The following is a 12,169-nucleotide window of genomic DNA, read 5'->3' as shown; positions in this document are numbered from 1 at the left end:
TCAGGGTATCTTCTGACACCAAGCACTCATGCTCTCTTTTCCTAATGTAAAAATCTGTAAATCTCACTGTGGAAGTCATTGGGATCGGTCATGTCAAGGTTGATACCTGATCTGCTTATTAAGATCAGTATCAGGGCCCATTACACATCCACTGCATTGAATCAGTGCATGCCTAGCTACAGAAATCCAGAAAGTTTTCTGCACAAAACTAGCACAGTTAAAAATCAATCAAAGTGAAATCAAAAGAAATGGGAAGCAAATTAAAACAAAACAAAATGTTCAAAAACTTTATTTCTAAAATATGCAAATACAAACAAGGACAAAAGTATGAAAATATAAACATCTTTTTCCCTTTCGCAAAACATTTGAGATGTTAAGGCATGCGGAACCTGACTTTCCAAAGATAAATCTTGTGCTACGAGTTTAAAGGTCCCATGAAATGAAAAATGGCTTGTGTGTCCCTGGGTGTTGTTCTGTAGAATTTATCAAAAAGTCATTGTTGCATATTTTTATATTTAAAATCCCTTTCTCTTCCTGCAAAGTGTCAAGTCTTTTTTTAAAATGGCTTCTCCTACACTCAGGGCAAATATAAAATTCCATCAGGTACAATGTGATATAAGGGGTGATCCAGCCAACCCCTCCCCACCATCATCATGATCGCGTGGGATTAAAACATGTCTCTTTCACCTGAAGAAAGCGAATTATCCTCATTAATTGCTGCCTGGCCTATTTCACATGAAACACCACAGAAGAAAATAATAATCTAAAAGCCACTTCATGGGACCTTTACACATTGTTGACGCCAAGTTTGCTCAAACGACATTAGCACATTATTACAGCAACGCATTAGGACCCAAAACACTTTCACACCGAGTTGTCAATGCAAACAAAAAAATAAATAATACTGAAGATTAATACTGTTTCTCAGGCATACATTTATCAAACACTTAACCACTCTGTCGAAGTCATTATCAACTGAAATGTATACTGTGAAGTTATTCATCTACACAGAGCAGATTCTACAAACATTACCCAGACTAATGAGCTTTACTTAACTTCATTTATCTACCAGGAACAAAATCAGTGAAGGGCCGCGTCCACAAGCTGTGCGATGCGGCCCACAGTTTATCTGCTACATTCAGTGTCAGGGAATGTATTGACTATCCTACTGGTTGACGTGCTGAGAGAAAAGTCATGTTGGAAGAGTCCGCTGCAAACAGCCCTTTGTGGTTGGTCTAAAATGAATTAGCATTGTGGTTGCAAACTTACAGAAAGGCACGTGTTGGTGTTCATTCAGAGCGAGGCCTGCAGCAGAGAGGAGCGTTCACAAACATTCACGGACTTGCGCAACTGCTTCGACCAGAGTTTTCTTTGGTAATAAAACTGTTGTAGGCCTGTTGGTGTGAGAGGCTGATTTGGTATTAAAACCGTTCAGTTGTTAACTCTTATACCTCACAGCTGAGTCTAATGTTACAGCAGTCGCCATTTTAAATAATGGCTTGTTAGTAACATTTTCTTGTGAATTCAGTTAAAAGCACAGGTTAAAATCTTTTCAGTTGATTGTCAACCATTTCTTGCATAATTCCCCTCAGGAGGGAAAAGTAAAATTTAAATAAATTATATATGCGGGACTTCTACACAAATAGTTCATCCACTAGAGTGGAACAAAAAGTATAAGACTGTTTGGTAACTGACAATATCATGTCATCATTATTAAAAAACACACACACAATGCTTTAAGGATCAAGTATTAGAGGTAAGTTATTTTCTGTTAGCCCTTGGACAGAAATAGATGAACTCACCGGGGGAAAGGGAGGGATCTGACCTACAGGCAGGCTTGAGACTCGACGTTCGCTCAGTCGAGACACGCAGAAGCTAAACCATTTGGGCTTTCCTCTGTCCTCATTTTAAGTAAATTAAAATCCAGTCCTCTCTCTGACATTCAGTAACTAGGTATGAAAGACGGGTCCGTTTTAGACGCTTCTGAGGCAGAGTGGGGATTCTGCAAGATTCCTCCACCACCTGGCTGGGTGGGAAGGTTATTGGGTGATGCAGTTCTCTCCCATGTCCTGTGCGTAACGGTCCAGTATTACGTTACGTAGTTCCTCGACGTCTCGACGGAGCTGTTGAGCTTCGACGAGCTTCTTCTGCAGCACCTCTGGACTCATCCAGTCCTCGTCCTGCTCTGCCACTGGGGGAGGTGCTGGAAAAAGGAAAAACATGACTGATTTATGTCATACTACTTTTCTAATCCTAACTCATCATTTTCTCATTACACTGTAGTGTATTAGCAAAACTAGAAAGAGTAAAAGTCAAGCAGTGCTTACATGTGATACCAAGCAGCAGGGAGAGATTGGGGTCTTGTCCCTGAGCTCTCTGGGTCAGGATGCTGCACAGGGAGCGCAGGTCACTGAGGCAGGAGGCGATCTCTACGTGGAGCCTCTGTGTGAGACGAGCCCCGGCTGGCTGCAGGGCAGAGGAGGCCTGGTTAGTGCTCCTCTGCTCTGGATCGCTCATCTGCTCCTGCAGGGTCAGATTCTGCTCCATCAGCTCCTGGTTCTGAGCTGACAGCTGAAACACAGGTGTCCGTTAGTTAGAGGAGCAGTCAAGTCTAAGAACAATGAAGGTTCTCTGCACACGGTCTCCATCTCACCTCTTTCATGGCTGTGTGGAGTTCTAATACATTCTGCTCTTTAGCCAACACCTCTTCTCTGAGAGCCTGAGAGCTGCTCTCTTCCTGAGATATCTGTTCCTCCAAAGCCTGCAAACACAAACAATTCACAACTCACAAATGTTGAAAAGAGACTACAAACAGAGCAGTAAGGAGACAAAGTGTGAAGATATAGAATCATTTGAAGATATAAACACCTGGATTTGGGAGCCGAGCTGTTCCATCATTCTGTGTTGCTTCTCAATGACCTGCAAAGGGAAGAACTAAGCTTTAAAACAATAACTTCTAACTTGTTGTAGACCTGACTCTACCGTATGCGCTGTTAAACTAAACAATTCCACAGCTCAGAATATATACTTTTCTGTTTATAGTCATTCACAGATTTTATCCCATGTGCTCTAGGGTTGGGGAAATTAAACCTGATTTCTTTGAGGTTTGAGGTTCTTTGAGGTCAAGGTTTCCAGAGACTAACTGACATCCATTCCTTTAATTTTAATATCAAATTACATTCCTCTTTCTCCTCCCTTTTCTGAAGGACTATAAGGTTGTGATATGAGCTTTGTGGGAATAGTGTGTGTGAGTGGAGGTGTTTGCTTTGCAGCTGAAGCACACAGCAGCACAGAAAGCATGGTAAACTACACTATGACAAGAATGACAAACCAGACCAGCACCAAAAGATGAAAATGTTCGAGCCTTTGATGAACAGTTGCTGCTGCAGGCTTTAACCACAAGGTACAGAAAGTTACTTCCAGGGAAATTAACACTTCTTGTTGGTTCAAATTTAACTGAACAGTTGCTTCCTCTAATTCAGTCACATCAACTTTTTGAAGCTGAAGTTATTTAGGGTCAGGCATATCGGCAGCAAAACTACAACTAGACTGCACAGTATGAGCAACTTATGCATTCTAATTTGGGAGCGGTAATTTAAACCAGAATCAGAATGTGTAAATAACAACAGACCTTTTTGAGTCTTTGCTGTTCCTCTCTCAAAGCATTGTTCTCTCCTCTGAGCTTCTCAATATCTAGAGACGGCAGTCTGGCTCCATCCTCAAGGCCCTGCTGCACCCGCTGCTGCATACTGATGAGGACAAAAATAAAAAACACAGAACACATTATGCACAGTTACTACAGTTTCTTTGTGCATGCAGAATCAAGAGAACATGCCTAATGGGAAGATAGTACATGGAGATCACATTGAATGTGTGAATGTGTGTGTGTGTGTGTGTGTGTGTGTGTGTGTGTGTGTGTGTGTGTGTGTGTGTGTGTGTGCGCGTGTGTGCATACTCAGTGATGGTGGTCAGCAGGTCTCTCTCCCTGCGCTTCTGCTCCTCCAGCTGTGCGTCTTTCTCCCGTAGCTGTGAGCGCGTCGTCTCTAGACAGACCTCTAATTCTTTTACTTTCTCCTGTAGTTGGGCTGCCTGCTGCTCAGCCTCCAGGAGCTGATATTTAAAAAAAGATTTCAGATTTAATCATTTAAACATTTGATTAATTTGACCCAAGACAGAATGAGAAGGCATTGAGCAGAACTATCCCAACCTGCTTGTTTTGGCTCTGGTAGTCCTCCAAGGTGGGCAGGTCAGCCAGATATCGCTCCAGAGTCTCAATACGCTGCTGGTTCTCTCTCTTTAGCTCTGCCTCCTTCTGACACTTCTTTTTCAGGTTGTTGATGTGCTTGTCTCGACTGCGTATCTGCATGTGGTGAGAGGGATAAGGCGCTCTAAATGTAATAAGTGTTACACCCATAGTGCATACATGAGGAAAAGCTGTTGCTATGAATACATCCATGTGTTGCCCTTCTAGAAACTTTTATCTTTGTGGAGCTGCTGTGGCAGGAAGTATTAACAGCTTCTCTGCATTACTAACATGAGCAAAATGCAGAAATTCTAATGCAGTTCTCAAGAAATAATTGCCCCAAAAATAGAAGCAAAGCGTGTGGTTTGGCAACCTTATTATCATTTTTACTTCTCAGTGTCATTTATGTCATGATACTTTCTGATTAGCATGTTCGCAACACTGTATGCTAAGAAGAGGTTTTAGTTAAGCACTAACCCTCTCTTCCTGTTTCTTCATCTCCTCTGCATGTCTCTCACAGGTCTCCTTCAGACTGTCAGTTAGTCGGCGTGTCTCTGCCTCGACTGCTCCCAATCTGCGCTCTGCCTCCGCCTTCTCCAGGGCGACGCAGTCCGTGCGCTCAGTAAACTGTGCTCTCAGAAAGGCGTTCTCTCTCTGAGCCTCCTGTGAAGCCACCATGTGATACCAAAGTTTCAGTGAAGGTTCTTTGGGGGGAAACAGTTTGTAAGGGTGATGACAGACCAACACAGGGTTCTCTGTGTTTTCACCAACCTGGAGCCGCAGCATGCACATATCCCCGTAAGAAGCCCCCCGGCCCAAGAGGGCTCCATGGACCTGCAGCTCACTTTCCCTCAGACGCTGCTCCAACTGGGCCATGTGCTGCTTTTGTCTGCATCAGACCAAGTCCAACCATCATCAACACAGGAACAACAATACAGTCAACAACGCTGTGAAAAACAATCGTAAAAAAAGCACTGTGCAGCCACTGGGGTAAGAGGACAAACATTAAAATGGCCATAATTATGTCATTCAGTGCTGGAAATAACTGAAAGACTGAGAACGAATTTAATTATTATCAAAGAATAATACAAATATTCCCTTCCCTCACTAAAATATCCCATCACAAGCAATGTAATTGTCAGAAACACTTGCCTCTCGATGATGAGCTCCTTCTCCTTTAACAGACTCTCACTGGCTTTAACCAGAGCGTCCCACTTGCCAGACTCTGAGTGAACAGGGTTTGAGTACAGAGATGGGTACTGACCAACTCCAGAGCTCATTAACTGTAACAAAGAGATGAAAGAGGCATGTGACACTTAGAGCTGCATCATGTGGAGAAAATATGCAAAGGTGACAAGAGAAGTGAAGATTTACAAGTGTACAAGTTTAACCCTGAAAATAAATAAACTATGCATGGCTGACATCCTCCCACTTTATTGGGAAGTGCACACAGTACAGGTGTTGACAGAAACAGCTGCACATAACATGTAAATGCAAACTGGTTGCCTCAGTTAGCCTGACACCTGATCAAACTGATTTTATAGCAAAGCAGTCATCTGACAACAGTTACAGGTACTTTTTTTGTCTGTGAATACCATCATCAATTTCAAACAGCTATCACAAAAGAGAAGTAAAACTCAAGTATCAAGCAGTGCCAATCTCTCTTTAGAATGTAATTCCACCTCAGTGACTATTTAAAATCTGTCTTGTGAAGGCACTGCCAAATGTCAGTGCATTCTGGTGCTCTGCAGAATACATCCAGCACCATGAATGAATGAATGCTGTACTCAAATCATGGTATTATAACTTAGTTCAGGCAGTAAAATCATATTTTGCATTTCTGGGCATTTTACCCAGTCTCAGTTTCTCAAATACATAAAAAGTTTTTAGAGAGTGTGTTAAAGTGATCATGTGTCAGCACATGGCAGTGGTAAGAGTCACGCCAGAGTGGCACTCAGTCAGCATCTGCCACAGAGGAAATGAACTTCAAAAACAACAGAAATGGCAAATGGCTGTTGTGCAACTTTTTTTTTTTACCCTGTCAACAGCTTTTAACAGACTGCAAAAGCGAAGTAGCGAAGTGTTTTTAACATTAAGCAAGCATAGGATTTTGTGAATTATACATGCAATAAAACAGAGGGTTTTTTTTTATAAAGTTAACAACAGAGACCACAACATCTTTAAGAAAATCTCTTAAAGATCTTGTGATTTCAATTTGGCTGATTGATTTGACAAATCCTGCTTGTAAGTAGGACGAGGCGTCTGTGCCTTCAGGCTTTGTTCAGATGAACGTTATTTTTCCAATGTTGACCTATATAAGTGTCACGCACTAAATTTCTGGCCAGATTTCAATGTCCACCAATCATCAACTGCCCAGTCTTTACTTTATCAAGATGTTGTCCTCCATCTCACTATCACAGCAGCCAAAACAAGTTTGTTTTGCCACCCAGTGGATGCGTGATGAAAGAGTGACAAATGCCTAGCCTCAATACCATGATCCCAGAATCTGTGACAGTTATGAAACAAATAAAAATAACTCTACACTCCCAGATTTGTGTTTCTTTAACATTAGTGTAGTATAATTTTCTGTTTATGAAGAATGCTTACCTGCATTTGTTCCAATTGCAGGCGTAAACTCTCCAGTTGCTGCTTATGCTGCTGTTGTTGCTGCCAGCTGGATAGTTCACTACATCTGTCCTGCCGCAGTGGTTCGTAACCCTTGGAGCCTGAATGCTCCCTCAGCAGAGCCTGTGTCTGCAGGCTGAGAGGGCTCGCATAAACTCCAGCAGATCCGGCTGCACCAGGCTGACTGCCCCTCTGATTAGAGGTTTCTGCTGTGCCGGGAACCCCAGGCCTAGCTTCAGGCAGAACCTTATAGCTGTGATCCATGCCTCCTCTGTAGGCGTCAGACACACAGTCTGGGCTGTCTCTAATCCCACTCGCCTGTAATCGGAGTCTGACATCAGGGCATAACCCCCCCAACAGGGCTGACTGATTTAGCGTAGGTTCTACGGCAGGAGTGTCAAACCTCTGGCCCTCGTCCAACCGTGTGTGATCTGAGGGGAAAAGCGAGTGGTCCAGTCCATTGACAAGGCTGCGGTAGCGGCTCAGGCAGTCTGGCTTTGGCCCCAAGGGATCGCCTCCCACGCCAGTCTGAGCATCCAAGTTGGGCGAAGATGCCGACTTGGAGAGAGAGGAAGACTTTGAGGTGGAACCGCTTGGGGTCCTGGAGCCAGAGGAAGACCTGTGACCCTCAAGCGAGGAAAGGCCGTCCTCCTGGACGCATGACTGGGGCTTAGAGGCCGGGGCTCCGGCCGTGGATGGCATGACATGTGCAGTGGGAATGGGGATCTGACTGCGGATGGGTTGGAAAGACGGGCTGCTGCTAGAACTGCAGAAATCTTTTGAAGATTAAAACAAGAAAAAAAGTCATTAGAAATTACAATAAGCGTCAGTCTCTTACAATTCACTATACACATGCACCTTGTTAAATCAGTGCAGAATATGTGGAGCACTACTGCAGGCAATTTTCTCTATTTTCAGTCAGTGATGTAAAGTAGATGCAGCAGGGTTTATGGGTGGCCTACTTTGATGATGAGGTGTCACCACTGAAAGAATTAACTGGCTCTGACTGACTCAACCCAGGGAATAGGCTTATAATAGACTTAAACCAATGGGCAGAATAAAATCTCTGTATTATATGATGAATAAAAATGTACATGTAGATAGCATTAGTAAAGCTAGTATTCCCTGCCATGTCACTAAGTGTACATGTAAGACAATTATAATTAACTGTAAAATTCTGTTACAGTAGAACTGCTGACTAAAGGATCTTCCTTTTTAATTAACATAAACTCTTGTAATTATTCTCTCAACACTCAAATATAAGAACCCTCAGATTGTTCTACAGAGTACACGACCAACTCTTTCCATTACCCATGCCCAAAAATGTTAACCATCTTCATTTGGAAACCTCAGAGATCACATTATGCTCACAAAGAACTTCAGGAACACAGCCTACAGATATCTCCACAAGCCCTGACACAATCTGAAGCTACATAAGTCCCATTTCAACAGCGTTACAAACCTGAGAGACCTGCCGAAGTCTGGAAACCCAGGATTCACTCGAGTGCAACAAACATGTTATTAGCTGTGGCATTTTTTTCTAAAGCTGAACTGGGGTGAGTCGAGCTGCAGGACGCTTAAAACCAAAACAACAGCCCGTCCTCTGCATTTCTGGGTATAGCCAAACCAACTTCTGAAGCGAAGTCTTGACAGCCACACAACAGGCAAGCCCCGTGCCCAAAGCCGTATTGTCCTCGAACAGCCAAACCAGCCTGTACCAACCCTCTGAGCAAACACATACAAACAGGCATACACCGGAAAGGTTAGGGGTATTTATAGCCCACCTCTCAAGTTACAGAGTGATCTGTGGGTGCCGCTTATTTAAGCACCTTGCCTCCTCCCACTGCAGCACACATCACACACGTGTACATCCAAAGTCAAAGACTGAATGGGATATGTTGTTCCCCCTGTTCCCTCAGTTTAAACCACAACTTCATTAAATATCAAACAATTACAGAGAAAGATGATATTTATTGAAAAAGGGCAGGGATATTATGGGAAGAACATCAAGCTTCCAGGAAGGTAAAACTTCAAATATAATAGAAGCCTCCGGGCTGCACTAACTCATGACTGGTTAGAACAAGTCTAAACTACTCTGTAAGAAGGAGGTTTGCTAGATGTTTGCTCAACAGACATTCCTGCCCTTCTAAACTGTATAACATAATGACAATTACCTGCAGCATTAAAACAGAATATACTGTTTTTTTATTGTTTAATATTCTAAAGCTGTTTAATTTCTATTGTAACTATGCTATACTATATTATCTACAACAGGTCATTACTGTGTCTAAATCTGGGGTTAATTGTCATGTTGCTAGGCACTGCTGTCAGTTTAAGTGCCTGGACAAGATGTACCAACACCACAACCATGCTCAACAGTTGTAACTAAACAAGTGAGGCCTGCAAGAAGTAGTTACATTCATTCCTACATTAAGACAGCATCTATAAACGAAATCTATCCAGAGGCAACAACATACACCACATAAACTTGCATGGGCCTGGACGAAATCATGCAAACCTAACAATTAATCTGGAGTATCTAATAACAAGCTTGGCTTCCATTTGCTTGAATGCAGCTTCAATCTTTCTAGGAATGTAGTCTTGCGAGACCTGGGCTGTGTGGTTGCAGCGTTCAGGGCAGGTAGGATAACACTAGACATCTCAAGAGGTGCTTTCAGTTCTTTGAAAGAAGTAGAAGACGTGCATTAACTAACACTACTAATTGATCTCCACGCCTTCCCTTTGAGGTTTAGTGACGTTTAGAACTGATGGCTAGACACATGACAGGTGAGCAAGACTGTTTAATTTAACACAGTTTACTGTATGTAGGGGTGTGCACTGGAGCAGCATCGTCTGGCTAACATTTGCACAAGATCCTATAAAATGGCCTCATGTGCCTTCCCTGACACACCACTGTTCAGTGTGTGGTGTGAGGGGCAAAAAAATAGTGACCTGTTTGCAGTGTTATGAAAAGTTTCCAATTGGCAGCCCAGGCATAAACACCAGCTTTGTGAACCTCTAACCAGAGAGTGTTTGTTCACCTTTCAGTCTATTATTTTTTGTGTTTCCTGTTGTACAAGGGGCCACCCATCCCAGCTGGCCAGCTATTACACAGAATCACTCTGATACACTCTGTCTGTTATTTTTTCCGCTCCGTGCATATTCGTATAGATATAGTACATACACACACCATCTCAACTGGATTTCACATTTTCTCCCGTGGGATATTCCCATTTATAACCGTGATAATACAAAATACAAGTTTGTTGAATGTGACATTTCACACCACAGGCATGGGTCCAGTTTCCATTTAGCTGTCCAGTCCTGGTATCCCAACACCCCATCCTCGCAATTAGCCATAACACCAGAGCAGTGCAGCAGAGGCTTGGGGCATTTTTGGCTAGTGCTCTAATCTACCTCTGCAAATCTCTAAAGCACCCACAGTGGATCATGCACATTTTTCTCACTTTATAAATAGCCTAAGAAACAACAATACAAACGATAAGACAGAGTCTTTCCAGCTTCAGCACAAAAAAGTGGTTAGGGTTGAGTCTAAGGGTCATGTGTGGCTTCTGACCACATTATACATTTCAAGTCAGATTAAAATATAATAAGGTTTAATGACGATATAACAACAACAATATAATAACAACCACATGATAGAATAAGATATCCAGTAAAGTGCGACTATTCTAAAAAATTGAGCCACCATTGAAGCACCCAACTCTGATTGCATAGAGTGCAAACTGGGACTCCAAGACTGACAGACAGACTTCAAAACAACGTTACACAATACACACTACAGGCAGTGTGTGTGTGGGGGGGGGGCATCACCTTCTGTGCTGTCAGATGCTGAGGTGCCAAGACCAGTGTCCCCACTGTCCGATGTTCCAGGCCGGCGGCCAAAACGGCTTTGGAACTTCTCTGACACAGCTGGTGTTTGCCACTCCATGTCAGCAAACCGAGCTAATGTATATTTGTGAAAAAGGACAGGATGGCAACAGAGGAGTGAATCAACAAGCGATGAACTGACACACAGTTTATCTGTTTTCACAGCAGCGTGCCAACTTACCCGCTGGTTTGGATTGAATGTATCTCTGGGAGGTTGTCATTCCATACAAGACAATGTCACCTGATACAGATGAGGGGGGGAAATTACATTATCATACAGTCCAGATACCAAGAAGATGTATGAAAGCATTATTTAGTTTTGAATCATGTCTTCAACGTTTCGTTACTTCAATGAAAAAGTGTCTGATTGCTAACATTTAGTTGGCGGAGAAAACAATGAAAGAGGCTAGTAGGTTTTAATGATGAACCAGAGACTCAGATGTCCACTGAACAAAAGCTCCTCTCTTGCACACTGTATATTATCATCTCAACCTTCATGGCTTAGGACTCAGCAGCTGTTAGCTGATGACTGATCTGCTCACCTATCAAACTCATCTGTCCCTTTGACGTGCCAGAAACAAACTCGACTTACTTTTCTGGGCACCAACAAAAATAACAACATGAGCACATCTCTTAGCGTTACATAATCTGTTACACAAACATTTATATCCCTAAGAGGCTACAGGAAGTTATGCATCATTCGTAGCGAATATACTGATTACAGATGGATACATGCAGATCTGAGATGCAGCCTGATTGTTACAAAGTAATCCTCTTCACCAGCTAATTCATAAAGGAAATGACTCGCTAACGCTTCACCAGCCAAGGACAGCTAAGTCAGCTAAACGTGACTAATCGCTTAATTGAATTTGTTAAAATTGTACGATGTCGACTAAATGCGACAATCACAGCTACCCAGATCTGGGCTGTTTTAAACCCACGACTTCCTTAAGATGTACCCCCCGTAACGTTAACATTTGTTGTCCTGCGATGCGCTGCACCGTTAACCATTTAGCTAATCCATGACAAATCCGTTTCCGTCTAACAAGCTAGCTAACAGCTAGCTAACACAACGCTGCCCTTTGCTTAGCTACGTGAGTGAACATTAACGTTTCGAATCTCTGAGGGCTTTCCTGCTCACATTACTGTAGTTAAGATAGCTGTCGGCGCTGACGTTAAGGTTTACTTTACCTTTTGCTTCACATAAACGCAGAGTGAAGAAACAAATCTCGGTTTCAGGCTGGTAACCGAAGCTGAATCTGTACCATCCGCTACTGCTGCTGCTGCTGTTGTTCTGCTAGCCAACTGATCCCCTCCGCTGGCAGACAACCCAGCCAAGATACAATGGCCGCTTGTTTAATATCCCAGCGCCGCCCGCTCAACAATGACGGTTCATGTTGTCTCAGAAAC

The 12,169-nt window shown here is 43.0% G+C and overlaps 1 protein-coding gene across 2 annotated transcripts; it reads right to left on the bottom strand.

Annotated features, from left to right (window-relative positions):
- Nucleotides 1-260: 260 nt before the first annotated feature.
- On the bottom strand, nucleotides 261-12,117 carry cep85 (centrosomal protein 85). Of its 2 annotated transcripts, XM_018686313.2 has the most exons (14): nucleotides 11,951-12,117; nucleotides 10,941-11,000; nucleotides 10,703-10,834; nucleotides 6,851-7,644; nucleotides 5,396-5,526; nucleotides 5,015-5,132; nucleotides 4,721-4,906; nucleotides 4,208-4,360; nucleotides 3,956-4,110; nucleotides 3,632-3,749; nucleotides 2,869-2,919; nucleotides 2,654-2,761; nucleotides 2,328-2,571; nucleotides 261-2,203 (listed from the first exon to the last, which is right to left on the bottom strand). In XM_018686313.2, the coding sequence occupies exons 2-14, from the start codon at nucleotides 10,978-10,980 to the stop codon at nucleotides 2,040-2,042; spliced, it is 2,394 nt and encodes a 797-aa protein (XP_018541829.1). In that variant the 5' UTR covers nucleotides 10,981-11,000; nucleotides 11,951-12,117; the 3' UTR covers nucleotides 261-2,039. The 2 variants fall into 2 exon arrangements, with proteins under 2 accessions (XP_018541829.1, XP_050932027.1); XM_051076070.1 differs by lacking the exons at nucleotides 10,703-10,834; nucleotides 10,941-11,000; nucleotides 11,951-12,117 and adding an exon at nucleotides 8,331-8,699.
- Nucleotides 12,118-12,169: the final 52 nt, after the last annotated feature.

This window comes from Lates calcarifer, linkage group LG15 (assembly GCF_001640805.2).
Source record: "Lates calcarifer isolate ASB-BC8 linkage group LG15, TLL_Latcal_v3, whole genome shotgun sequence".
NCBI lineage: Eukaryota > Metazoa > Chordata > Actinopteri > Centropomidae > Lates > Lates calcarifer.
Note: the sequence above shows the minus strand (reverse complement) of the source record. Positions and strands in the feature narration are given on the sequence as shown.